Source organism: Dendropsophus ebraccatus, chromosome 1 (assembly GCF_027789765.1).
Source record: "Dendropsophus ebraccatus isolate aDenEbr1 chromosome 1, aDenEbr1.pat, whole genome shotgun sequence".
NCBI lineage: Eukaryota > Metazoa > Chordata > Amphibia > Anura > Hylidae > Dendropsophus > Dendropsophus ebraccatus.
Window position 1 is genome coordinate 48,899,587 of NC_091454.1, and position 27,817 is coordinate 48,927,403.

At 42.2% G+C, this 27,817-nt stretch overlaps 1 protein-coding gene across 9 annotated transcripts; it reads right to left on the reverse strand.

Moving 5' to 3' along the window:
* Positions 1-213: 213 nt before the first annotated feature.
* On the reverse strand, positions 214-26,526 carry SPDL1 (spindle apparatus coiled-coil protein 1). Of its 9 annotated transcripts, none has more exons than XR_011363180.1 (13): positions 26,300-26,525; positions 20,971-21,150; positions 20,710-20,886; positions 19,895-20,089; positions 19,542-19,691; positions 17,014-17,112; positions 16,605-16,715; positions 15,902-16,042; positions 14,486-14,589; positions 13,014-13,201; positions 10,638-10,992; positions 5,837-6,042; positions 395-455 (listed from the first exon to the last, which is right to left on the reverse strand). XR_011363180.1 is itself a non-coding variant. In XM_069970564.1 (12 exons), the coding sequence occupies exons 2-12, from the start codon at positions 21,130-21,132 to the stop codon at positions 353-355; spliced, it is 1,785 nt and encodes a 594-aa protein (XP_069826665.1). In that variant the 5' UTR covers positions 21,133-21,150; positions 26,300-26,525; the 3' UTR covers positions 214-352. The 9 variants fall into 9 exon arrangements, 7 of the variants coding, with proteins under 7 accessions (XP_069826665.1, XP_069826675.1, XP_069826655.1 ...); XR_011363179.1 differs by lacking the exon at positions 395-455 and adding an exon at positions 3,812-5,522 and having other exon boundaries at positions 5,835-6,042; XM_069970564.1 differs by lacking the exon at positions 5,837-6,042 and having other exon boundaries at positions 214-455.
* Between the last annotated feature and the right edge of the window lie 1,291 nt (positions 26,527-27,817).

The window sequence follows — 27,817 nt, forward strand, 5'->3', positions numbered from 1 at the left end:
GCCAGTTTCACTTTACACAATATTTGATAAATCTCCCCCAATATGTTTATATTTTTCAATACAGCAGTATTATATAAAAAGAATTTCCACTGCCGGATAACAACTTTAACCATAGAACTCAGCAAGTTACAGAGGCTAAAGATTAGTGGTAATAACAAATAGTATATATAATATACTATAATACAGCAAAAGCTGCGGAAATATGGTTATAAATTCAGTGAAGAACTACATTTCTTTATTTCTAGTTTTTCATAAAGCAGAGGCAGTATATAGCGGTATAAAATATGTACAGCTGAGCAGGAGGACTGGTGATGGGCACAATCTTCACATTAGTCGCATTATCCCATGTCACTTATTCCGCATTATGTTTTTGAAAATAGAGGTAAAGGCAAATAATAACGTTCTTTATTTTGTCGAGGTAGATTAGTGGCAAGTATAATTTCACCAGACGTCCCCTACAGAACAAAGAAAATCAGAACAAATTAAACAAAGGCTATACAGACTAAACCACTTAGATTATATTGTCAGTAGGTATGTAGGCTTGAGATATTCTACAGATAAACACACTGGGGGAGATTTATCAAACATGGTATAAAGTGAAACTGGCTCAGTTGCCCCTAGCAACCAATCAGATTCCACCTTTCATTTTCCAAATAATCTGAGGAATGAAAAGGTGAATCTGATTGGTTGCTAGGGGCAACTGAGAGTTTAACTTTACACCAGTTTGATAAATCTCCCCCCTTGTGTAAAAGTATGATGGTTTAATAAATTTCACTGCTCTTAGTAAAGGCCCTATTACACGGAACGATTATCGAACACAACAATCAGCCCACATGAACGATGTTGGGTGATCGTTGTAGTCGTTTGTCTTTCAACATGTTGAAAGACAAACGACTCATATAGCAGTGATCTGCTGCTGTTGCTCCATGGAATAGGAGCGGCGGCAACAGAACGCTGCTTTATGTTATGGGTTGCCCGGACGATCAAGCTATCACCCGGGCAGCCCCCCCCTGGCTCTCACCTGCTCGCTGCCAGCACATGCAGTAGCAGCGAGTGGGGAACAATGGGCGAACAAGCGCCGATAGCTCCTCACAGTCGCCCCATGTAATAGGGGTGTAATCTGGTCAGCCTAAGATGGGCACAAAAATCTACACCTGCTCTGGAGCTAGCAGGCGTAAATCATGATACACCTCCTCCTCAGGCCAACGGGGCCTGCTGGAGAGCAGGCACAGTGAATGCTCCATTTATTGCAGGGACAATTGTGTCGCCATTCTTGGGATTGCAAGGATCCCAACCTTTGGACCCTTAGCGAACAGCTTGTTATCTTCTATCATATGAATAGAGAATGATAAGCCTAGTAAGGATGTATTCCAGCTAGGAGCAGAGCAGGAGCTTGGGAAAGCCTTTCACACTTTGCGCTTTCAGAAGAGAAATGCTTTAAGGGTACAAACACACACACGTATACGCTGCATATTTACTGCTGCGATACGCAGCAGATTAGATCAATATAACTGAACACAGCATCAAATCTGAACCATCAAATCTGCTGCAGATCTGCTGCATATACGGTGTGTGTGTGTTTGTACCCTAAAACGGAAACTTTCATCAGCGAAACTGTGGCCACCCACCTTGTCTTCCCACGCTCCCTCTGCGCACAGCAATAAAAGCTGGATGGTCTGAACATACTGCTGGTGAGTGCCTCCTTTCTTTCTTCATTGATTGTTCATACAGCATTTTTTATTTCGGAGCACCACCACATACCGGACCCAGCCTGAGAGTGCGCCATCTAGTGGAGAGCCAGGTAGTGCCATCACTTTTTGTCTCTCTTGTTGGATTGTTAGATAAATCTAATCTGCTGCTATGTCCCTTTTGTGCAAGGGAGGCTGAGGATGAAGGTACACGTGTCTTACCTTCATCCCCGGCACCATTTCCATGTAGGCTGTAGTTATATCCACAGGCGACTAAAGTTTTGGAGCCCTGGAGGCAGGATTACTGCAGCAACGTGCCCCATGCAAAAAAAAAAAAAAAAAAAAAAAAAGGGACATATCAGCAGGTTAGACTGGTGGATCCTGCTGATAGTTTCAATTTAATTGTCCAGTGCAGACGGATATATGAAAGATACCATATATCTCCTTGATCTAACAGCATCTATAGATGTAAAAAATTTAGAATGTATTTGCAAAAATACATATATAATGTGTCTTACAACTTTAACTATATTACTTGAGATGGGGGGGGGGGGGGGGGGGGGCTGGCAATCACTGTCACCCTTGTCGTCTGATTAACCGCGACTTTCCTGCTCGAAGACAAGCGGGACTAAAAGTATCAGCAAACACAACCTCATCTGTGGTTCTTACCCAGGCCACTGCAGAGGGTGTGTGGCAGGAGACACTTAACAGCATTTAGAACACTTCCCATTTAAAACACGCACATGCTCAGCTTCATCCAATATACATGGGGCAGCTATGTGACATCTAATGTTGCAACCAGATACGAAACAGAAATTACAAATACATGTTCACATTCAAATGTGATCTAAGCGAAAATGTACTTAAAATGTATTTAAATGCTAAAAGCATTTCAGAATGAGTGGGCACATAGCGATTACTTACCTTGGGTTGGGTTTTCATGTGCCCATAATAGAACCTATGGGAAAAACCTCAATCCTTAGGAAAGGAAAAGCAGACAAGTCTCCATACTTCGGTATTTGCAAGAACTCATGCCAAGCAATTTTAGACTTAAGACTTACAAACATACTGTATATATGTAATTTATTATAATTTTTTTCATAACAGGGATATGCAGGGGCATCATCGAAGGCTTGTTAAAAACGGATTACGGGCAAGTAATCCTTATTTTTACTTTGCGCACAACAGCACCCCATAAAATGTAAACTAGAAATCTTAAAAGGGTAGGAACTAAGGTCTGAATCTCGGTAGATATTTATTAGCTAATGTTTCTGTAATAGATACCTTTAGATGGAACCCAGCACGTTAAAAATTATGTGCAAATATTTGCTGAAGCAACCGTACAATGGTTATCGAGTAAAAGCTTAAATTCCATTTATTTGAAATAGACCTGTGTAAAAGACATGCTGGGTCTCAGATGGTTGCTTTGGCAGCTAGATCAGCCAACATGCACCTGTATCTTTCTTTAGAACAGGCAAGACATCATCATTCGAGGAACACTTTAAACTTTTGCTCATTCTGGGCTTGGCAGTATAACAGACTGTTATACTCAGTGATTGATAACCTTCACCGTATGCATAGAATTAGCAGTCAATCACCAAATAGATCTACCCAATGGATTCTTAAAAGGAGGTATCCATCAAGTTTGTGTGTTGCCGAGGCATACCTACCTGGGACACCTGCAGCTCCCGCTGAGAAGTCTTCTGGATTCCCACTTAACACTTTTTCCTACTTAGGACACAGCTGCTGTCAGTGATTGGCAGAGAGGGCCATCACTACAGAGATGATGGGAAGTAGAAAGAAAAGTGGCAGGAGCGAGCTGCAGGTAGGTGAGTATGTCTTTTGGTTTTTGTATTCTCATGCTGCCTTCAGCTAAATATAAACATTTTTGGTCTGTGGATAACACCTTTGTCCAGAATCAGCAGATGTTTAAATAAATAAATTACTAGTTATACTAGATATTTTCCACAATTATATATAGCAATCTGCAAATCGGCCAGATTGTCATCCTGACAGATTCCCTTTAGTAGCATGAAAAACTGGCATATCACTAGTGAATTACCTCCTGGTTAAAGCTATATTATTTGATCCAGAAAAATGCTACAAATTGAATGACAAAACAATTGACTGAACATCATATTTTATTCATACATACAATACAAGTTTCTTTTGTTGAAAATGCTTAGAGCTTATGTGAACTTAGTGTGGGAAAAATAAATCTTTCCATACAAAAAAAACTCCTACAAATGACATACAATCCATGGGACTACATAAATCAGACCAGCAGAAAAAAGGAAACGTTGGGCACACAGAAAAGAAAAAAATGCTCTTCTTTTCTACATTCCTTAAAGTGTAACTATGATTTCATCATGGTGGCAGGATACACTGTCAAAATCTTGTTGCCTTGGCGACTGCGCAGGCACGTGACAAAATTCTTCCGGAAGAGCTGCTCTATACAATGCAGTCAACAGTAGTTCTGGAATAACTCCAGTCTCCAGTGTGCGCCTGCACAGGTTTTGAGTGTATCCTGTCACCATGATGAAATCATAGTTACACTTTTAACATACAAAAGCATACATATAAATATGTACAGAAGTTAACAGCTATGAATTATAAATACTTAAAGGGATGCAGTCAGCAAGATTGTGCTAATATGGTTCCCTCCAGCACTGTATAGAGCTACTGTGCAGCTCGAGGGATGGGGACGGCAACTAGTCATCTGGGCAGGGAGCTTCCTGTGATTAGTCATAACTCTATGCCTGTGAGCATGCAGTGCATAGATGACTGATAGGCAGAGAGCCCACAGGTCTCTTTGCCTGTCAATCATCCCCGCACTGCGCACTGACAGGCAGAGAGCCGTGACTAATCACTGACAGCTCCCCGCCCAGATGACTGGTTGCCACCCCTCTTCTTGCCTCGTGTGGCAGAATAAAACTTTTTTTCTCCCTGCTAAAGCTACTGCCAGTACGTGCCGCGAGCTGCACAGTAAACCTATACGGTGCTGGAGAGAACCATATCAACAGAATAATGCTGATTGGTTCCATTTAAAGCATAATATCTATTAATAAAAATACTAAACAAAAACACACGCACAAAATACAGAGCCCACTGGATGTAAAAATCATAGAATAAAATAGGGGAAAAAAAAGACTATTTAACAACTTCTCTAGACTTTAGGTAATAAAAAGTTAATTTACAGACGTGCACATTTGGGACATTTCACAAGTTCTCTCCTATAAAACTCATCCATGGCTCACGGTGAAGCCTGATGAAGAATGGGGACGCATAATGAAATGAAGCTGAATGTGAACCAAAGGTTTTACACAAAAATATTCTTGGCTGTCTTCATAAAGAATCCCGCTACTTTGTTGTGTTCAAACTGTTAGTTCAAACATGTTAGCGTGCTGCCAAGCGGAAAACTTTTTTTGAAACTTAAGAGGATAAAATCCATCCTGATCAAGTCCAACCCTGTTGACTGTGTACACAAGTACACTGTTTAGTTGAATGTGGCATACATGTAGAAGAAATCAAAGACTCTATACGCCAAATATCCGTTTCAGCTGGACGTTATGAGAAAAAATTTCAGAAAGCAAATATTTTGTAACTGGCAAAGAACTGAAAAAAAATGTATATTAGAAGTGTTAAATAAATTGAAACACAAAAAACAAAAAAAAGTTACATTAGACTGAGAATGAATGGAGTAATTGTCAAGCATGCACGTCACCCCCATTCACTTGTGGGACAACCAACCTCTGTTCTCGTGAGTACCAGCAGTTGGACCAACATCAACTGGTTATCCTGTGGTTAGGAAATAACTTTTAATCTTGGGATAACCTATTTAAAAGAAACGCTATTATAAAGCTCATGACACAGACATTAAAGGGAATGCTGAGATATGCCATAGGCAATTTTTTTTTTTTTTTTTTTTAAATAGGACACTATGTATCTATGGAAAGAGTATAGTCTACTCCTACCACACTATTCCAAACGAAACCCTTATGATGTATAGTAACAAATACTGGTCAACAGAACAGAACTATGGCCTCTGTCTGACTAATCGACCTCTATGGAGAGGTTTGTCAGCTTTCCTGACATACATGCTAAACAGAGGTTAATAATGAAGGCAACCCTAATTAAACTACTTACACACTGTGTATAAAGAAAACTGGGGTATCTGTAGGGTAAATAAGGCAGAACAATGTATTATTGCTGCGGACATTGTGTTACTGAAGTGGGCTTTGAAGACACATGCAGAACAGGTTGAGCTCTATGTCTTGATTTCCTCTCACACTTTCGCAAGTCTTTCTCCTCATCAGCTTTTGTGGGTTCATGACTTGAGTCTCCAGCAGACGACCTACAGGCAAACAGTCACTCATATATAAAAACTATTATACTGGAAAATAAAGCATTTGTGGGACAGAGCATCTGTCGGTAGTATACAGTTATTTCCTCTATAACAGAAAGGACGAATAATTGTGAACCTCGCTGCCTATGTAATCTCATTGGTACTGATGTACTATATCAATTATAGCAGCCAGGGCATGCCCCCCCCCCAACCTACATGCATCTCTAATGCACACAGATAATAGAGAGTTGACACTTCTCTTCCTTTTTTCTTCATTTCTGCCATACACTGCAAAGCAAGCCACCTGCAGTCCAAGCCACCATGTTCTAATCTGCAGATGTGAAAGAATTAAAAATCTATTCAATGTGGCAGTCCATTTCCTTTCCAAAGTCTCTGATCTGCTAACATGAAACAGAAGAATATCTGAACAGCTACAACCAAATATAAAAACAAGGCTACAACGTTCCAATGGTTAATTTACAGGCCAAAATCAAGCCAGTCTAAAATAGGGAGTAACAAACAATTCAAATGGGCAAATCAAGGTGGAACCAAGAAGACTGCAATAATTAAAGGGGTGTTCCAAGTTGTTTTTTTTTTTTTTTTTTTTTAAACTTGCTTAGCTTTGTGGGTAACATAACAAAAGACATTTACTTACCTAAACCCTGCTGTTGCAGAGTGCTTTTTCTTTTTGGTTTTACGTCGGCACATGCACTGGTTACCAGTCTGGGTCGGCGGGTGAGCTGCCAGCTCAGCCACTGATTGGCAAAACAGGCATTGTATATGCTAAACCTGAAGAGAAAAAACACTGTGCAACAGGACTGGCTTCGGGAGAAGGGCAAAAAAAATTTATCTGTAAGGCTAAGCACATTTTAAAAACTCTCAGAGTGCCCCTTTAAGTCACCCCACAAAAAAAAGAAAAGGCTGCCTTTTCACACTGAAAAATCCCTTTAAGCCGATATAGTGGCACCCATAAGAAACTTCCATTGTATATATTTAGATACACACAAAATACCTCTAAATGAAGGCTAAAAACACAACATACTCAAAGCATTATCCTGCAACACAAACTTTCTTTTCCTTCTTGCTCCTTTGCACAAACCCCCATTCTTACGATGATCTTTCCCATGTCCTATAGGTTTATCCTACTCATTCCCGCTCACTGTCCAACACTGAATGGCTTGCAGCAATAGTGAGACTTTTTCGCTAAAACCAAAACTGTGAGCCATTCTGTATTTTGATGCATGGAAACCTGCAGGAATGCAACCTAAGAGGGCACGAAAAATACATGCGGAATGGTGTACTGGAGTCTCTCAGTTACAGAGGGACTCCTTAACACCAACATTAGCATAACACTTTCTCAAGTAAACACAGCAATAAACGACTCCCCATTGCACACACTACTTCTTTTACCATCATCACATACAAGTTGCCATTTAAGATCTTTAAAACAACCGTCATACTTGATCCTGTCTAGTTTTTAGCACAAGGATAATTAACCTTAAAATACATCCTGTAACAAGACAAGCTACCCAGTGACAATAATGATCCATAACAACCATCTGTTAAATGGCATTGCCAAACACAGCCAGCAATACCCATGGCCACCAAGTAAAAGCTATCAGAGAAGACAAGAATCTGTCAGTCATCACATTAACGTTGCATTTTTCTATGAAGCACAAGTGGTGCCATGTGTGTCCTAGAACTAACAGCTATCTTACTGGTATAGGCTAGATGATCTTTTACTGCCATGAATCTTCTATGTCTAGATGTTTTTTATGAAAACATGCCATTGTTTTGCCATTACCGTTTGGGGTAAGTGAATTTGACCAATGTTGCCCTTTCCTATATGGATTATGAAACAATTTGTGCACCAATACATATGTAATAAGATCACCTCTATGGCGTCTTTGCTTAACTTTCAGGACTGGACATCCCATTTATAAAGACAATTTGTTGCTAAGATCAGAAGAGCTCTTTGGTATGTTGCAGGTGCACCAAGTATTTTATGTAAACCATGTGTCCATTACGCAGCTATATTTATTAGGGGTGCATTGTAGCCTGGCTCTCTAGGTACCAAAGCTATAATATAAATAGTGCTATGGGATGTAGTTTCCCTTTCATTTTCCTCTCCACTGAACCTCACTAATGTGCCTCCTAATTTATCATTTGTACCTTATATAATCCTATTATCTATAATCCTATTACTTATAAGATGTAACATAGAGAGGAAAAAGTATACCAAAATCCATTCTGTTTGACAGACATCTCTCAATTTCTGCATAGTACTTGTTTTTTATCCCCCTACACAAATAAAGGGTCATGGAAGTACATATAGGAAATATATATGACATACAAATAGAAGGAAGATACATGGACAGCAGCTCACACAAGCTGTAAATAGGGAGAAAAGCACACAAAAGGCAGTTTTCTGATTAGAATCACATAGGCTGTGTACAGGCGTAGAGTGAAGGCAAAGCGCACAAACAGCAAACTTTATACTGAATGTATTATGCAGTAACATGAGAAGAATCTGAAGCTAAAAGCCGGTTGTAATCTGTATATCAGAGGGCTTGAGGATGAAGGAAGGAAAGTGATCGACAATAAGTTGTAAATTTTTTCCCATTTCAAAAGGTGTCCATAAATGTGTCAGTTTTAGCAATTGTCATTACATAAAGAAACAATTCTGAAAGCCCCCTGTAAAAGTAATTGGCATGGCTGATCAACAGTGGGGAAGATTTATAAAAACCCAACTTAAAAGGTACGAACCACTTGTACCTTCGGATAGCTGCTTTTAATCCAAGATCGTCCTGAGGTCCGTTCGGCAGGTGATGCAGTTATTGTCCTAAAAAAAAAAAACAACTTTTCAACTTGCAGCCCTGTGCCAAACTGGCGTGGCCTAGAGTGTCTGTGCATTAGGCTGGCACAACCTCTCTGTCCTTCCTCCCCACCCTCCTCATCATTAGGAATGCTCCAGGCAGATTGTCTCCTATTCATCAGCTGTGATAACACGGCACATGGGCTGGATCTTTCAGGCACCTGTGCAGAATAGGAAAAATCCTACCAGTGGCATTCCTAATGATGAAGAGGGTGGGAAGGAGGTATGGAGGGGTGGTGCAAGGTAAGGGCACAGATACTCTAGGCCACGGCAGTTTGGCCCAGGGCTGCAAGTTTAAAAGTTGTTTTTTTAGGACAATAACTGCATCACGTGCCGAAGGGACCCCAGGACAGATCTTGGATTAATAGCAGCTATCCGAAGGTACAAGTGGTTTGAGGGGGACAGATTGTGGGTACAGAGTTGCTTAAAACTGTTTTACAAACCTCCCACAATATCTTTCATTCTGTGAATTACTGATTCTAAATCGGTGATCTTGCCTCCTTGGTAACAGGATCGGGTTATGTTCTCAGACATATGTGCACATAATACTGTAGTTTAATTGCTTGGACCTCAAAAGAGCCATGCCTGGTCTTTTCCGATAGGTAAGACTGGTTAAATTCAATTTTATTTACGCGAGAGCCTTATAATTATTTCTTTTTGATAAAACAACCAGACAAGCAGTTTTGTGAGGTTACAAACCGGGAAAACGTGAGAAAACGTGAGATTTATGAAAGGATTTAAATATACGCCTGGTGTAAACTGCCCCTAGCAGCCAATCACAGCTCCTCTTATTTTACCAGAGCTGAAAGCTGAGCTGTGATTGGTTGCTGTGCGCAGTTTACACCAGGTGTATATTTACAACCTTTTATATATCTCTCCCTTAATGCTTCCAAGAGAAAACCTCTTAGAATTAACAAAATTAATTACTTAATGTGAAAAAAGTGCATACATTAAATGACATTATGTTAGTGCATTTTAATTAAAAGCTTAAAGGGAATGTGTCATCAGAAAATAACCTTCGGTGTACATGAACTTTATATGTTAAATTAAAGAATTTTGGTCGATTTTGTTTATAATTTTCAATTTATCTATTAGGAAAAAACAAAACAACAGGTGACACAAATGTATAGAGAATACACCACTACCAATCCAACCTCTCCACACTTCTGTACAGGTCACAGACCATAAAACTCTCAATAAGTCATCTCCGGACTACTTCTTATAATCCAGGCTATGTGGCAGCTCTAAATGCCATTAGCAATAGCTCAGGAAAGAAGGCTGCCCCAGTGTGCCCCCCACCGCCCAAAAAAATAAAAATAAACAAATTTAAAATAAAATTAAAAAAATCTAAAATAAAAACAGGTTAGAAAAAAAAAATATATATATTATCTGGTATTAATTTGTAAAAAATATAGGTGATACATTCCCTTTAAATAGATATTAGTAATACTGTAATTCCAGTGCGGCATTAACGGACATACTTTTGTATACAAATAAATTAAATTACAATCACATTAAAAAAGGTAAAATACTCAATTTTTAAAAGGTGCATCATGATTTCTTGAAAGGACTGAAAAGTTTAAGCCGAGGAAGCCGGAAAACAGGGAAGAGACACCATGCAAAGCTTAAGAAGAACAGAAAGAGACGGATAGCATAGTTCACAAGGCGACAAATAAAAGACTTAGGTCTTTCTTGAATGCTGTGTTCAAGAACTGGAGGCGACACTGACCTGGGGGATGTAGATGTTATGCTGCAGTCCTTTTTACTTAATGTCTGGGTGTCAGTAACATCTTCTGCTATTCTTACTCTTTTCCGCTCTTTCACAGGTTGGGTACTGCTGGGTTTTTCATCACTCATGGGTACACTAGGCACGTCTTGTTCAGCAGAAGGTGCAGGTTTCTCTTCAGCAGAGTAGGCATTTTCTTCTGATAACGCTACATTTCCTCTCTCTTCAGGAGGACTGCCGGGAAGAGAAGGATCTACAGCAAGGACAGGCAGATCTGTACCATTAGCTACATCTTCAGCTGGACAGTCAAGGGGAAGTTGTTCTCGTCTTCGTCTCTGAGTTCGCAGCTTACCAATTTCTAAAAATAAATCGAAATAAACACATTGAGCATTAAATAATAAGATACAAACAGTAAACGGGTTTCAGAATAAAATGCAAACAAATATATTGGTAATGGAACTGCATAAAGAGCATTGAATTACATTCTGAAATATCATCTATAACTTGGTATGTCAGAGATAGGTATAAGTAGGACTTGGCGATTAATTTGTCCTTATGGAGGCTCAGGATATGATTTTCTTTTCTTTTTTTTTTTTTTTTAATCTGCAAATTCAAGTTTCAAAGAAAAAAAAAGTCCTATGTCCTATAGGGGAAGCAAGCTGTCAGCCTGCCCCCACAGACCACACAGCCAGGAGTGGCTCTACAGGACTGACCTCCCCTGCTCAACAGACAACGTCACTGGTCTGAGGTGAGGAATTGCATAATAGGTCGGGCTTGGGCCAGCACATAAGCCCCTGCTCTCATCAGGTGCAGGAAATGGAGACCACAGCATACACTGCACTGCCGAAGTATATAGACTCTGTATATACTGTGTCAGTGCAGTTGTCCATATACACTGAGGCAGTAGAGATTTAATTTTATGGCCATACCACCCACCCTAGGTATCAGTGTTCTGACCGTGACCATTTAGGGTATATTCACACGGGCGGGCTCGCAGCGAGATTCTCGCTGCGAGCCCGGCAGGTCCTGTCAGTTCCCATAAACTACATACTTGCAGCGGTCTAAACGACCGCAGCGAGTATGTAATTATACCGCCCTTAACCCCTTCTACTCCCGCCGGCTCCCCCGCTGTAAGCAGCATACATTACCTGTCCTTGCTGCACGGGTCCGGCGTCCTGCTCTCCCGCCCGGCCAATCAGTGGCTGCGGCTGGGCAACACACTAATTGGCCGGACGGGAGAGCAGGACGCCGGACCCGTGCAGCAAGGACAGGTAATGTATGCTTACAGCGGGGGGAGCCGGCGGGAGTAGAAGGGGTTAAGCGCGGTATAATTACATACTCGCTGCGGTCGTTTAGACCGCAGCAAGTATGTAGTTTATGGGAACTGACAGGACCTGCCGGGCTCGCAGCGAGAATCTCGCTGCGAGCCCGCCCGTGTGAATATACCCTCAGGAGAAGTAGGGAAAAGCCTGCTCAGCATTTTCTCTTTCAGCCAACAAAGAGTGTGGAAAAGAGGCATGCTACCGCTCATGTCTCTTCCTGCTCATTCATCTGATTGTATGCAGTGTGAACACTCAGACTCCAACTGACAAAATCTTTTAACATGTCAAAAGGTTTTAAGTAGCTAACTCTCTACCAAATTGCTGCCATGGCATCCCAACAGCAAGCACACAGATAACCACTTGTAGATGCTGCGGATGCTATTGACCACAGCCTCTAGGTGGTTAAACGCTCGTTAATAATTGAAAGCTGTAACTGATTGTTATGGGCAAGAATGAACATTCTTACGGTAAGGACCATAATAGATCGCCCGATCACTAATGTAAGCAAGCGCTGATCTGCTAGATCGGCACTCGCTTACTGAGCCTATTACACGGCTTGATATTCATACAGCAGGGGCTATAGCTTTATCTCCCGATGTTCTGTTTGCTTCTGCCCACTATCTGCAGCCACCGCTGGAACTTCCGAACCAGTCTCTGAAGTAACAGGCTGCTCAGTCAATCACTTCAGAGACCGGCTCTGAAGTTCCACAGCGGGGACCGGGCAGAAACGAGGACGCTGGGTATCGTGGAGAGTTATGTGGCTAAAGAAGTTGGATGCAGCCCTTGGGAATCCAGGAAAACATGGATACAGCCTATGGCAGGCTTGAGTTGCGCTCATCTCAGAGTCAGAGCAGAAGTAACAATGTACAGAGCTGTCTGCTTCTGTCTCTGTATATGCAGGAGCTGTGGCAAAAAGCTGATCAGAAGGGTGCTGGGCGTTGGCACATCACCTAACTGATATTTATGACCTATGCTAAAAATTAAAAAAAAAAAAATAAGTTGTCTCCAAAACCCCTTTAACTGTATAATCTGATATAATTTAGATTTTCATTACTACCATCAGGCTCATATTTCATTTTGAGTTCATCCAGGCCCACACGAAGTTTCATGTTTTCACTCTGGGAGAGTTTAAGATGCCTATCAGTGGTAAAAAGCTTCCGTTCCAGCTCCAACACCCGTTGGCTTTCTGCTAAAGCTTTCATTCTTTGCAGAGATAATTCATCTTTTATCTTCTCCATCTCCTTACTGTAAAAAGGCAGGAAAGTAGTAATACATTAGCTACACACATAACCATTAAATGCAGCAAGTGTTACAACAGACCATTTAGGCTCTGCTCACACTTCCTCTAGCTCTTTACCATTTAATTAGAAGGGACGTTTACAGCACAAGCATTTAGGGTATAGCCACAGGATATGCCGGGTAGGTGGAACACCTTACTACTGAACTCTGATGACTGCAGATGGATCTGCACCAATTGAGCATTCGTGACATACCATTAATGTATAAAATGGGAAAAACTTTTAGGGTAAATTCACACGGGCGGATCTGCCGCGAGTCTCACACTCAGAATTCACAGCTAATCCGCAATACACGCAAGTGCGTGTTTGATTGCGGGTAAATCTACATGTAAATCTACCTACATGCGATTTACCTCCAATCAAACACCCACTTACGTGTATTGCGGATTAGCTGCTGATTTTGACTGTGAGACTCGCGGCAGATCTGCCCGTGTGAATTTACCCTTAAAGTGCACTTACATTACATTAAACCCTCAAGAGTAGTGACACAGTGCTAGCTGATTAACAGCACAATACTAAAGGGTCGCATGTGAAGCAGGGGGGATGGGGAATTGAAGGAGTTCATTGACACAGTCATTTTTTAAGGCGAAATGTCAGCAGAATGAAACAACAATGCAACAGGATTTCACCATGCAGGTTTACAATACATAAACAGCACTGGCCTAAGCAGTGAACTGCTGTTGTTGACGACTTGCTAAAGGGAAGGGGGTTACATTAAAAAAGCAGACCTTGTCTAAGCAGTGATCCATTGCTAATGGTGGTGGTTAGACATGAGAGAGAAGACTCAATTTATCTTTCAGGCACAGCATAGAAGTTCTAGAGCAGACAAAGGCTCAGCCTGCATTAAGTTTCCGGGCTCTATAACACTACATAAGCCTTGCTCCTGCATCCTGTGTTCCATCCTGGTCTCTCTGCTGCCAGAGACACAATTACTCTAACAAGCAGCAGTTTAAAAAAGTGAGATACCTAGTGACCAAAAATTCTTAATTATTTTCTGGAGTAAGGAGTCATTTTTTGGGGTAAATTAAGTAATTTACTAATATGTCAGAAATTGCATAGGCTATAGAGAGATTAGTTATGGTGACAGTGCCTATTTAACATCAGTATTATTGTGCTAGATACTTATAATCATTAACCTATTCGGAATTGTGGAAGTTGTGCTCACAGGTTGCTTTTGCATACAGACATGTATGGCGATCACACACTGCATATGAAGTCAATACATACAAACCTTGAATTCTCTAGTTTCATTTTAAGTAAATCCACATAATAGGCTTCATCACCTTGTACCAGCGGGTCAGTATTTATCTTGGAGGGGCCATTTTCTAAGTTCTGCTGCAGAAAAGAAAGGGGTCATTAAATTAAAACAAAAATGATACATACATTTTACAGCAGATTCTTTTTCTGCCATGTAAAACAATCACAGTACATATGTTAAAGCGTAACTATAAAATATTTTGACCATTCTTTTTCAGTTAGCTTAGGGCATGATAAGCATTTTTGCAATTTTACATTAATAATCTAAAATGAACAGTTTTATTTAAATACATGAAGCTGAATGGCCTATCAGCTCTGTGTCTGGCTCTGTGATACTTGTGCATTCCTGCTGGACATGCCCCTCCCTGGAAACCTGTACTGAGTAGCAGCTAGGTATGGACTGACAGCAGCATCGGATAACAGCCCTGACACAGACAGAAACAAAACCTCCTCCCCACCTCCTAGCAGCACGTTCTCCCCCCTCCCCTTACAGAGGTCACTTAGCAGAGCTGAGGGTGTTGTGTGTGAGGAGCAGCGCAGGGGAGGAGCTGGATGGAGGGACAAGTACCCAGTGCTTCAACCAGAGGGGACATGCCAGCCATGACTCCAATGTACTGCATGAGGGAGAGTGGGTGAGTCACTGAGGGGAGGACTACAAGTCCCAGCACAACACAGCTGTAGCTCTTCCATAGTACATATAACGCTCACTATCAGATGTCTGCAGCAGGTGCCCCCACCTCCATGGCTGATATTATCCTACAGTGTAATGAGAGCAGATAACTGTATCTAATCCCACTGTGTGTGATACCATCTGCTTATCTAATCTTACTGAGTCATACTGTATTTTGGGGCTCTGTATCTAATCCCACTGTGTGTGATACCATCTGCTGGGGCTCTCTATCTAATCTTACTGTGTGATACTGTATGCTGGGGGTCTGTATCTGATCCCACTGTGTGTGATACCATCTGCTACACCATCTGCTAAGGTGCTGGTCAGTGAATGGAGGGACCCAGCCAGGGAGACGAGGGATAGGCCACACCCACTTTCAGTCAGCCAGGAGAAACTAGGTATACCTCAGCAAGCGCACAAGCTATCAACACAGTTTCAGGCTCTTTCAGGGTAACATGTGGGATTTTTATTTGAGAAAACTCATTTTTGGGCTACTTAAATTATAGTTACGCTTTAAACTTATGGTAATCTGAGACCTTCTAAAAGAAAGCCCTGTACCATGTCTTTCTGTGGAGTCACCATACAGAGGCGTCAGGTGTGGACTCTCAGAGATATGAGGTAAAGATATTCTTCCCAACCTCTACCAGGAAGATTATGAAAACAGTGGCCAAGCTTGTAAATTAAAAAAAGAAAAGAAAAAGGCAACTTTCTATACCATACCTGACATTTTTCTAGTTGGCGCACTTTTACTAACAGTTTCTCAACTTCACTGTTCTTCTGTGCAATCATTGACTGTAATCTTTCCAGTTGTTCAGGGTCACACTTTGAACCTTTTAACTGCAACAAAGTTGCTATTTGCACCTTAAATTACAAACAAAGGTAAAATTAATCAAATAAAATATACAAGGAAAATATACAAGGAATATTTTCAGACAAATCAGAGACCATGAAGGGAAATAAGAGCCTGCGGATAACCAAATAAACTAGGGAGCTCATAAGTAGAAACATATTTTAAATTACAGGGCTGTACACATACAGTAACACTGCTTGCATGTACAGCACGTAACCATTGAGGCTAGCGATTGACGCAGGCTTAGGGCACGGATGAGTTAGGCTATGCCTCATTGGCAAAGCTGGTGAAGAAGAAAACTTTTACAAAAACAATGGCAACAAGGGCGTTTTGGAAGACACAACTGGCTAGGATTTCTGATCACCAAACAATACAATCTTAAGCCAGGTTCACACTTTCGTAGCTCTGTACGCAGCCACAACCCACAGCTGTGAACAGCACTAAGGATGTAGGGTAGCAATGCATAGGTGAATTAGGATCTGTGAAGCAATTGCAGTCCACACTAAAGCCAGCCTGGATTTCTTAAGGTCAACAATGGCAAACTTAGCTAAAGAATTACAGTTGTATCCATACCTTCATTCGATGCATCTGTTGTCTAGAGAAAGCATGTTGCTTCTGAAGCGACTGGTACTGCACCTTCATGCCGATCATTTGACGTTCCATTTCTGCTCTACGATCTTCCACCTAAATGACAAAAAGTAGATGTCAGAGATCCACATCACTTAGGCTAGGTCCACACCGCATTTTTGCTGTCCGTTTAACAAAAATACAGATGCTGTTGTATGCTATACTGCTTACGTTACAGATCAAAATGAATGTTTTAACATACATGTGGTTGACCACATTTTTCTGTACACTGAAATTAAATGTACTAAAATGGATACAGAGAAAAAACAAAAAATACAAATGCAAAAATTAAGTGTGAACCCAGCCTTAGTCTTTCAATAGAATAATGCATACAAGAACTGATAATATAACCTACCTCTGCAAACAAGGAATTGCCTTTACTGTTGGGGTCTTGAGCCTTCTGTAATGCACTGTCAAGTTGAATCTGCAGCTCCATGTTTGCTTCACGTGCTTTCTGTATTTAGTTGCACAAGACACATGTAAATCATTCAGTACATTTTGTCAGGCTAGAGGTGGTTTACTTAATAGAGTGATAACAAGCCCATTTCTAAATAATAACATCTTCTACATGTTTATCTTTTGGACACACTGTATGAAGTGGAGAGAAAGAAAATGGTGCCATAATCCATGAGCACTGTGCAACCTTACACGGCCCTGCTGTACAGTATGTAGACCCATGACTGTGTGCTCACTAGGCCAGTTTACCACTATGTTGACCCTTCTACATAGTCACTTGTTTAACCAATTGCATTTAAAAAACAAATCCTGTATTATGGTGCGTTCACACCTACAGGATCTGCAGCTGATTTTCTGCAGCAGATTTCATTTAAATAACTGAACACAGCATCAAATCTGCTGCAGATCCTGTAGGTGTGAACGCACCCTTACAGAACATTTTAGATGCTAGTGGAAAAGAACCCCGAGTGATTTCGGTGCATAAAAAAAACACTTGTTAGCACAATGTTAGCAAGTGCTTTTACCTACAGTGTCCACAATAATACTATAAGTAGCTAGAGGAATCACCTAAAGGGATTGGATTAACCAGACCACCACCTTTTCATCCTGTTAAGCTTATAAGCCTACAAATGGACACTAAGGTTACTAGGCCTAATACACAAGTGGGAAGATTTATCAACGATTTAGAATTATTTTTTTCTGGTATGGAAAATTTGCTAAATCTTGTGATGTTTTCCACTATGTTTTACACACAGCATGCCTACTTCAGCTTACACTAAAAGGAGGCATTATTTATTGTGCGCGACTATTTAAAATAGTCGCACGAGTTGCATCCTGACTCCACACTAGGTGTGGTGTATTTCAGCACCTAATGTGGAGCCGTTTCGCTGTGAGGCGGGCAGGAAAATAAGTAGTGACGCAATAGCATTTCTACATACCTTCTGGGGCTGTACAGTAAGTAGCAGTGCATACCGCACTGCTCCCTACAGTACAGGAGCAGGGAATTTCCTCATAAAACCACGATTCCCTGCTTTATGGGGTTTCCTGCCCAAGAGCGGAATGCTTCTGCTTTTGGGAGGGCTTTTTAAAATTCCCTGCACAGGAATTAATTTGTTATTATTGGTCTTTGTATCCTAAGTTTTATGCAGTAACATTATGGTAATATTTATTTGCTGATGGTGTCATGGTATTATTGAACCTTTATATAATATTGGTTTATGTACAGCAGGTTTGGTTGGTGATACAGTATTTGGTGATACTATTTAGTAATTATATGATGCTTATAGAGAGTCTGGTGCTGTCTGGTGAGAATTTGGCGACTGTTGCAGTCGCATTGTGTCAGGAGTCACAGCTCAACCACAATGACAACCATTAGATTCAATGTAGTATTGCAATCTTCATGTTGTACCATGTGCAGCCCTAGCCTTACAGTAATATCCCATTGCATCACAGGTGGTGTTATACCAAGGGACTGTTTACATCATGTTTCAGCTATATGCATGTAGTATACAGTATGTATACAGAAGGTATGGGGACATATTCCACAGAGTAGCCATAGGATTCAGTGGACTCTTTGGGGGAAATTCATACCTCACATTGGTCTCTGGAAACTTCCTGCCAACGACTGTTTTGACTGATTTACTAAGGAGCGCAGGCCGAGTGCTGCACACAAACATGTAAAGCTCCAAGCTGGATTTTCCTTATGATTTAAGCCAGGTAACTGGAGGTAATAGGGCGGCCTATTGTGGCCATGCCCCTTTTATGCCGCTCTCCACCCACTTCTTCAAAAGGTGGAGGGAGAGCGGTAAGGCCCCGTTCCCACTGAGCAAAGGTAGCGGAATTCCGCTACCTTTGCTCAGTGGGAATGGGGCCTAACAGAGTAAGTCAATCACACATTTCCCAGGTTGTGTTTTGAGGAGTGAACCAAGGCTGAGCAACACACATCTCCCACCCCTTTCCAGTTGCAGCACGCAGATAAATGGAATGATGTATGCAGTTCTCTTAATTCTATTCTATGAGCGAACTGGTAAGTGGCAAGCATGCTCCACAGTACCTAATTCCCATAGAAGAAGTTTTGTGTATATGCAAACATGTCTTCATTTACTCTCTCTAAATGCAGCAACTGGGTGACTTCAGTACATTTCAGGAAGGGGAACATAGGGAGCCACTTCTTTCTGGATTATTGCAGTGGTGGCTACCATCATTTGGGAAGAGGTTTCTAAGTATATAAAAGAGGTTCTAGGAACCCCTTAACTTGTACTTATTGGTAGTGAGCTGCATACCTAAAGCGAAACACTAACTCTCCTTAGAGCTGTCAATCTTGTGTACTAGACTGCCCATGGATAGAACTAAGTAGGTGCCCCTTGTACTCGCCAATACATTATTTAACAGGTCACTTCAAATTGATAAAAAAAATAAACAAATTACCTCCAAAGCATTGAAATAACTAACTGCCTCTTTTTCTCGCTCTTCCTTCTCCACCTGAAGCCGTTCCAGCTGGCGACTTTGGTTTCCATTAGTCAGAACAAGTTGCTGCTGGCGATACTGTAATTCATTCATCTCTTCCTCTAGCTGTGCCTACATTGAAACAATGTTAATGACTCATTAAACCTCAATATGTATAAAACAGCCAGGCATAATCCAGAAGGGCCTAATGGTTTACGATTTAACGTGAGGAAATCATAACATTTAAAGCACAACAGCACCGACAATTACACTTTCTACAACAAATACTAAGCAGCTCAGAACATCTACAGTGGCACGAGAAGACCCCAACTCACCTTTTTACTTTCAAGTTCATCTATTTCCATCTGGAGGGTGACCATTTCTGAAGACATAGTTTCGTGCGCACGCTCAGACATCATGCGCAGCTCCTCCGATTTGTTTGCTAGCAGCTCAGTCTGATGGTCAAGTTTGTGTTTTAGTTGTTTCTCACTTAATCTTGCTTCATCTAATTCGGCTTTCAGCTTCTCCATCTGGGTAGAACAGAATATGTCAAAAGAGAAAGTAACAAATAGCACAAAAAATACACATAAAAATATATGTTGGAGGTCACTGTCCTAGACAAGTGTTACGTAGTCACCCAGACAAATCAAGTAATTTATAACCCTATATGGTATACTATACTGACACACAGAAGCCAGCCTAACAAATGGAAAGAGAATCTTATATTCTAATATTACAGGTACAAGTCTGTATACTGATAAAATATAAATTGTGCCACTTGACTACTAGCAATGCTGACAGAATACCCATAGGAGTGCTCTATCTGCCCTTCCCCCTCTCAGCAGTGACTGGCAGGTTGCTGTGTGTGCAGTAATAGGCAGCAATCTGTCAGTCACCGCCCTGGCTGGCCAGCAGAGCGTTCTACTCATGAACACAGTGACCTTATAACTGAGTCTGCTGGTTTTCTCTACCTGAAGCTATAATATGTTGCTATTACATCTGCTTAAAAAACAAAAGTTAGGGTTAATCTGATCACACACAGGAAAGAATAAAAAAGAAGAAAATTACAAATCTCTGGCTCCAGTTGGTTTAAAAGAAAAATATTTTTGGTGAACTACCCCTTTAAGTGAAAAGTCAAATGATTAAATACCTTATCCTTCAGTTCACCCATCTCCCGATTATGGTTCCTCTCTAGTTGTTCCTGTAGCTGCTCCAGACAAGCCTTCTGCTGCTGCTTTATATTCTCACATTCTGACGATATACTCTCTAGCATCCGGTTTTTAAGTTCCACTTCCCGCTGGAGCGAATATTTTTCTTGCTCCAAGTTCTGGAAATGATCATAAAAAAAAAAAATTATCATTATGTTGCTCACCAGTAAAGTGACACCGGACTCATACAAAACATGATATACCTCAATAGTGCTGGTCATCTCATTCCGCTGCTCCTCAAGCTGATTCTGTAGGTCACTTTGACTTTCCAGAAGTTGGAGGCCATACTGAGCAGCCCTGTCTCTCTCCTCTTCAGCCTCCTTTAGCTGACGTCGGAGCTTTAAGACTATATCTGACTGGTCCATTGTGCCAGATACTTAATACTATACGGAGAAAAAATAGCTTACATTTTATAACTATATAGACCTAGACATATCCATTGTGACATTAAAGGAAAACTATCAGCAGGTTAGATAAAGGCAAGTGTCTTTGCTTCATCCTTCGCACTGTTTTCATGAAGTCTGTAGTTTAACCCCTTAAGGTCAAAGCCAATTTTCGGGTTTTTTTTTGCAGTTTTACGTTTTCTACTTTATGTTTAACCCCTTCAGGACCAGGCTAATTTTATGCGCAGTGAAATTGAAAAAAACCCCACAATTCTTTTTTTTTCTTTTTTTTTTTTTTTGGGGGGGGGGGGGGGGGTCGTTTTTACGCCGTGTGTCTTATGGAAAAACTGACATGTTATATATGTTCCTCAAGTTGTTACGATTACAATTATATGTAACATGTATAACTTTTCTTTTATGTGATGGCCTATAAAAATTTCAAACCATTGTTAACAAATATACGTTCCTTAAAATCGCTCTATTCCCAGGCTTATAACGCTTTTATCCTTTGGTCTTTTTTACACATATACTAGAAGCCCCCCTGGGGGACTTCTAGTATATACACATTGATCTCTCATTGAGATCTTTGCTGTATAGTAATACAGCAAAGATCAATGAGATCGGCACTCGTTTGCTTTCGGCTGCTGCAGCCGGAAACAAACGAGTGCCGAGCCGGGGACGGCACCATCTTGGAGCAGTCCCCGGCCGGCATCAGGCATGGAGATCGCTCCTCCGGGACAACGTCTCATTGCGATCTCACCCACTAGACACCAGGGAAACGCTGGATCCGGTAATCGGATGCAGCTGTCATCTTTGACAGCTGCATCTGATTACCTTATTAGCGGGCACAGCGATCGGACCGTGCCCGCTAATAGCCACGGCCCGGGGCTACATGAGGCACCCGGGACTGCGGCGGTTAAGACCGCTCTGAACGCCCGCACCCGCGCGAGGACGTACAGTTACGTCCTCCCGCGGGAAAGGGTTAAAAGGCCATAGCGCTTGCATTTTTTCACCTAGAGACCCACATGAGCCCTTATTTTTTGCGAAACCTATTGTACTTTGCAATGACAGGCATTATTTTTCCATAAAATATGCAGCGAAACCGGTAAAAAATCATTTGCGCTGTCAACTTGAAAAAAAAAAAAAGGAATCTGCTTTGATTTCAGGGAGTTTTGCGTTTACGTCGTTTGCCCTATGGTAAAACTGACTTGTTATGCATGTTCCTCACATCAGTACGATTACAATGATATGTAACTTGCATAACTTTTATATTATTTGATGGCTTTTAAAAAATTAAAACCTTTAAAAAAAAAAAAAAACTAAAAGTATTTAAAATTGCTCTATTCCCATCCTTATAGCGCTTTTATCCTTTGGTCTATGGGGGTGTCATTTTTTGCACCATGATCTGTACTTTCTATCGGTACCTTGATTGCACACATGCAACTTTTTGATTACATTTTTTCTGGATTTGATGCGACCAAAAATGCGCAATTTTGCACTTTGGGATTTTTTGTGCTTAGACCATTTACCGTGTGAGATCAGGAATGTGATAATTTAATAGTTCGGGCCATTACGCACACAGCGATACCAAATATGCTTGTTTATTTATTTATAAAATGGGAAAAGGGGGGTGATTTAGACTTTTATTAGGGGAGGGGATTTTTTTATTAATAAAAACACTTTTTTACTTTCACATTAACTAGAAGTCCCCCTGGGGGACTTCTATATGCACAGCATTGATCTCTCATAGAGATCAATGCTGTGTATATACACAGCAATGATCAGTCACATTGGTAATACAATGCTTTGGCCTGCTGCAGGCCAGAGCAATGTACTGCCGAGCCGGGATCAGCGTCAGTGCGATGCTGAGGCCTGGCCAGAAGAACGGATCCAGCCCCCCGCGAGGTACGTCATGGGATGCTAAGATGTTAATACTGCGTCTAGTAAGGCCAATTGGTGCACTGGGGATGGGTGGGATCATTGCAGTGGAGTGCAGTGGTCCAAATGGCCTTACTAGATGCGGTATCAAGACAGCTTCACATAGGATGGATCGCAGCGTAAATCTCTCTGGCAGCGTCTGGGTTAAAGGGGACGGGAGATTTACATACTCGCAGCGGCCTGAAAGATCTGCTGCAAGTATGTATTCACATAGGAACTGACAGGACCTTGCATCATAATGGATCTTAATGCAAAACTCGCAGTGAGATTTCCACTGTGATCCGTCTTGTGTGAAGCTACCCTTAGACTACAAACTGCCTAGAAACTGTGCCAAGGATGAAGGTAATAGACTTATCTTCATCTTCAGCTCCCCTTGAGCAATAGATTACTCTAACCTACTACCGTGTTTCCCCGAAAGTAGGACCCCCCCGAAAGTAAGGCAGGGTGAGGGTTTCGGGGGGGTCCGCCAATGTAGGGCACCCCCCGATTGTAGAGCAGGGTAGCTGGGAGGGGGGAATGTAAGGCCGCATATGGGTGGGGTCCCTGGGGAAAGTACAGGAACTGCTACGGTACCTCGCTCCATCCAGGAGCCGCCCGTATTCCGCCTTCAGTAAATGGCCTGCGGCGCATCCTGCTGCTCGAGCTGCGATTGGCCAGTCAGCTCGAGCTGCGATTGGCCAGTCAGCCGGCTCGCAGCTGATTGGCCGAACGTCACCTCGTCAGCCCGGTACCGCAGAGGAATCGCGTTGAGACAGAAGAAAGGTAAGGTGTGTATGTGTGTCTGTGGAATGAGAAGGAACAGGGGAAATGGAGGGGAATGAATAAGAAGAAGGATAGGAAAGGAATAAGGAGGAGTGGGAGGAAGCATGAGAAATCCAAAGGATCAAAGAGGAATAAGGGGGAAATGAATGGGGATGTATACAGGAGAGGAATATGGAGGAGCGTTAATAAATGTTAATTTTATTGTTAAAAAAAATATTTTTTTCATTTTTTTTCCCAATGTAAGGCCTCCCCCGAAAGTAAGGCAGGGTGGGACTTTTGGGAGTAAAATTAATGTAAGACAGGGTCTTACTTTCGGGGAAACACGGTAATAGCCTCTTTCCTCAAAGGAAAATTATGTTCACACATTGATCTGTGGAGGTGTATTTTAAAGGGGTGAAACATATTACGTCTGACAATCACATTTTGTGTTAAAAAAATAGTATGTTAAAAAAATAAAACGCAACAACAACAACTGTATATTCATGAACTTGTATGTGTCATCTATATATAGATACAAAGATTAAATTAAAAAGGAAAAATTGTGACCAGCAAATCATGAGAATTAGGGCAGGAAATGACCTACTTGGAAACTTTGTAAATCTAACTGCTTTGCCATTGACCATTACATGAGATTACCTGGTAATCTCCTAACATTGTAAAATCCTGTTTAACGTGCTAACTTACCATCTGTTCTGCAATATGGCAGTCATACAGATCCCTATAAGAGCAAACTGTCTGGATCACATCCTATATGAACATATTATTTTATAAGGAGAAACCTACTAGATATTCTAACGCCCTGTGGTCATTTAGGGAAGGTAACATAATCCTCCTGATCAGTTCATCAGCTAAACCTTTAGCTGAACAGTCATACAACATTTAATGTAAAGTTAATATTATTAGAGCAGAAGGGAGAGAAGAACGGCTGTAACTACCATGTCGGAGCAGGACGTAAGTAACAGGCAGTACGGCGCTGAAGACAGGTGAGTACAGCAAATTTTGGTGGAGTAGCCTCCATTACTGTTACCAGTAAATGGTAATATACTGAGGAACAGCTGACACAAAACTATCGCCCTATGAAGATAGTGAAGTAAAAGTATGGATGCATACCGCCTGTATAGTGCAATAAACATGATAGGAAGGAAGTCTGGAGCTTACATTGCGGCTGGGGAACATACAATGCTTACATAGTAATGGCTGCAAGAATCAGGATAAGAGTAAAATGTGTGTACAGACTTGCGGCTGAGAGACAAGGGACGGCCGGTGAGAACAGATGTGAGGGGCTCTATAACCCCAGATAGTACAGGACACCTGGATATAAGAGCCCCCTGACTTACAAAGGCTCTGTATAGTATTTTATTACTGGAGAGAATAGTATAGGGTGATGGGTTATTGTGACCTTAAAGAAAAAAAAAAAAGCAAAGCCACCAGATGAAAGGGATCGAGGGCTGTGTTCACACTGTGTGGCCTTTAATAGCCATCCTGGCATGGATCTCTCTTCCCATGAAAGCAATGGATATCAGGATGAATCCCACTCTAAACTGTCATCCATTGTTACCCGTCTGACCCTGGGCATGGAGACATCTGCCTATTGGGTGGCACAGCTGTGGAGGTGACCTGGTGGGAATATGTCTAGCAGGCAATAGTGACTGGGGTTGGTATGGTCACCACTATATCTGTAATAGCCAGGGGCAGCTCAGCCTCTCCACCCCAATCTAAAGGTAACATTACAGGGGCTGGATGCCAGCTAGACCCCACTTACTGTGGGAATATCAGGTGTCTATGGGACTGGTGGCATCACAAGCAGGTACAGAGCATCCAGCACAGGCCTGAGCACCGCCCCGCCATGTTGTATGACATCTCACACAAGACATGGTTGGAGATGCATATATATATATATATATATATATATATATATATATATATATATATATATATATACATACAAGGATACAAGACATATATATACACATATATATGAGGACACAAGACATGGATGTACATATATATACACATGAGGACACAAGACGTGGATGTATATATATGCAAGGATACAAGACATTATGTGTGTGTATATATATGCAGGAGAAGGACACAAGAAATGGATATATATGTATGTAATGTGTGGATGAGCTGGTGTCTTACTATAGAGCCAGCCTACCCCTGTGTGAGCACAGACAGCAGCACTAAGACCCCCGCACACTCCTGTCACAGGTCACTCCCTGCTCCCCATACATAATAAGCCGCACGGCCTCCCGTCTCCTATATCACTCATCACATCCCAGCCATGTACTCAGTGCCCACCCCACCCGCCTCATGCTGCCAAGGTAACCGTTCTCTCTGCCATATGATGCCCTGTGCCCCGGTACAGCACCGCATACATACATACATACATACATACATACATACCTACCTACCTACCTACCTACCTACCTACCTACCTACCTACCTACCGCTGCCGCTCTCCTCCTCCTCCTTAGCCCGCACGTTAGCCGCTCAGTTTGAATCAGGCTTCTGCTCCGTACAGTCTCGCGAGACAAGACAGTGCCCGCGCAGCTCAGATCCCGATTGGCCGATCAGTACTGGGCGTGGCTTTCCCAGCTGCAGGTGACAGCGGTCAGCTGACGGACCGGCGAGGCTGTAGCGGTAACCGAATGCATGCGGCCGGTCCTCAGGACTACGTGCGGCGCGTATACATAGCGGAGAGCCCGCTGTAGTCGCTTCCGCTGCCGGGTAACGTACGGTAATGTCCAGGAGCCCCTCCCCCAGCTGCGCCTGCAGCGTACCAGGCTCAGTGTTAACACTATGGGGGATGACGCTGCTGGGGGAAGGGACGGCCGCAGCCAAAAGAGAAAATCATACACATCTACTACAGTAATACCACAAGGGGGCGCTGCTCCTGCTTGTAGAAGGTGCAAGGTGCTCTCTGGGCTCCTGGGCTGCTCCCAGCTCTATGGGCCCTCGGGCCACAGCCTTAGGTTGGCCTCACGCTGCTTTCACATCCTGAACAAACCTCAGTGACAACATGTTAGCTGCAGCTTATGGGAAGTTTACCATTTGCCTGAGAAAGCCCTCACAGCACTTTTTTTTTTTTTTTTTTTTTTTTTTTTTTTAAAACACACCAGTGCAGCACATGGCTTTTCCCCCCCTGCGGTTGTGTTTTTTTTAATGGCATTTTTGACTTTGTGTACTTTTTTTATTTTTTAAACTTGGGCTGTGTTTTTTCGGGTTGGTGTTTTTATCTGAACATGGACTTCAAGGCTAAAATCTGTGTTCAGGTCAAAATGCCGACCCAAATGCACCTGCTCCAGAAAGGAAGAGGTTAAGTGACCCCTTCCTTGCTGGAGTGGGTGGCAGACACCCTGTGAGCCAGACTGTGCTCCGTTACGGGGGTGGGGATGGTTAACTTACCCCCTGGTCTTATCCCTGTTTTCTTGTCATTAGTGGCTGAGCAGGGACACTGGTTGAAACAACCCTTTAAAGAGGCATAGCCTTGTTGCTCAATGTGTCAGGCTCTGCCGAAGAAAGAAGACATAAGGGTGAGTATCATTAGGGCCCCCTTCTCCCCCCAGCACTACACCTATCCAGCGGCAGTCTTTGGCACCAAGCACCCCAAGCGATCGCTTGGGGCCCCCACGCCCCGCTCTTGTGCTCAAGACCGCTGGACAGGGCCGCTGCCCCGCTCGCTGCTGCCATCTGAACTGTAACTATGAGCACTCATAATGAACGCTCATAGTTATATGCAGCAGCACTGACAGGGCGGGAAACATTGGCCCCCTTCCTGTCAGTCACTCTTGTGGCCACAGGAAGGGTTTTCCCTGCGGTCACAAGTGGCAGCTTTATCCTTGTGGTGCCAGTGCTCCAGTGACATCACTGGAGCATCGGCGCCAGGACAAGGGGAGTGCGGTCTCTTGTGATCGCAGGGAAAACCCTTCCTGCGGCCACAAGAGGGAATAGAAGAGGAGAC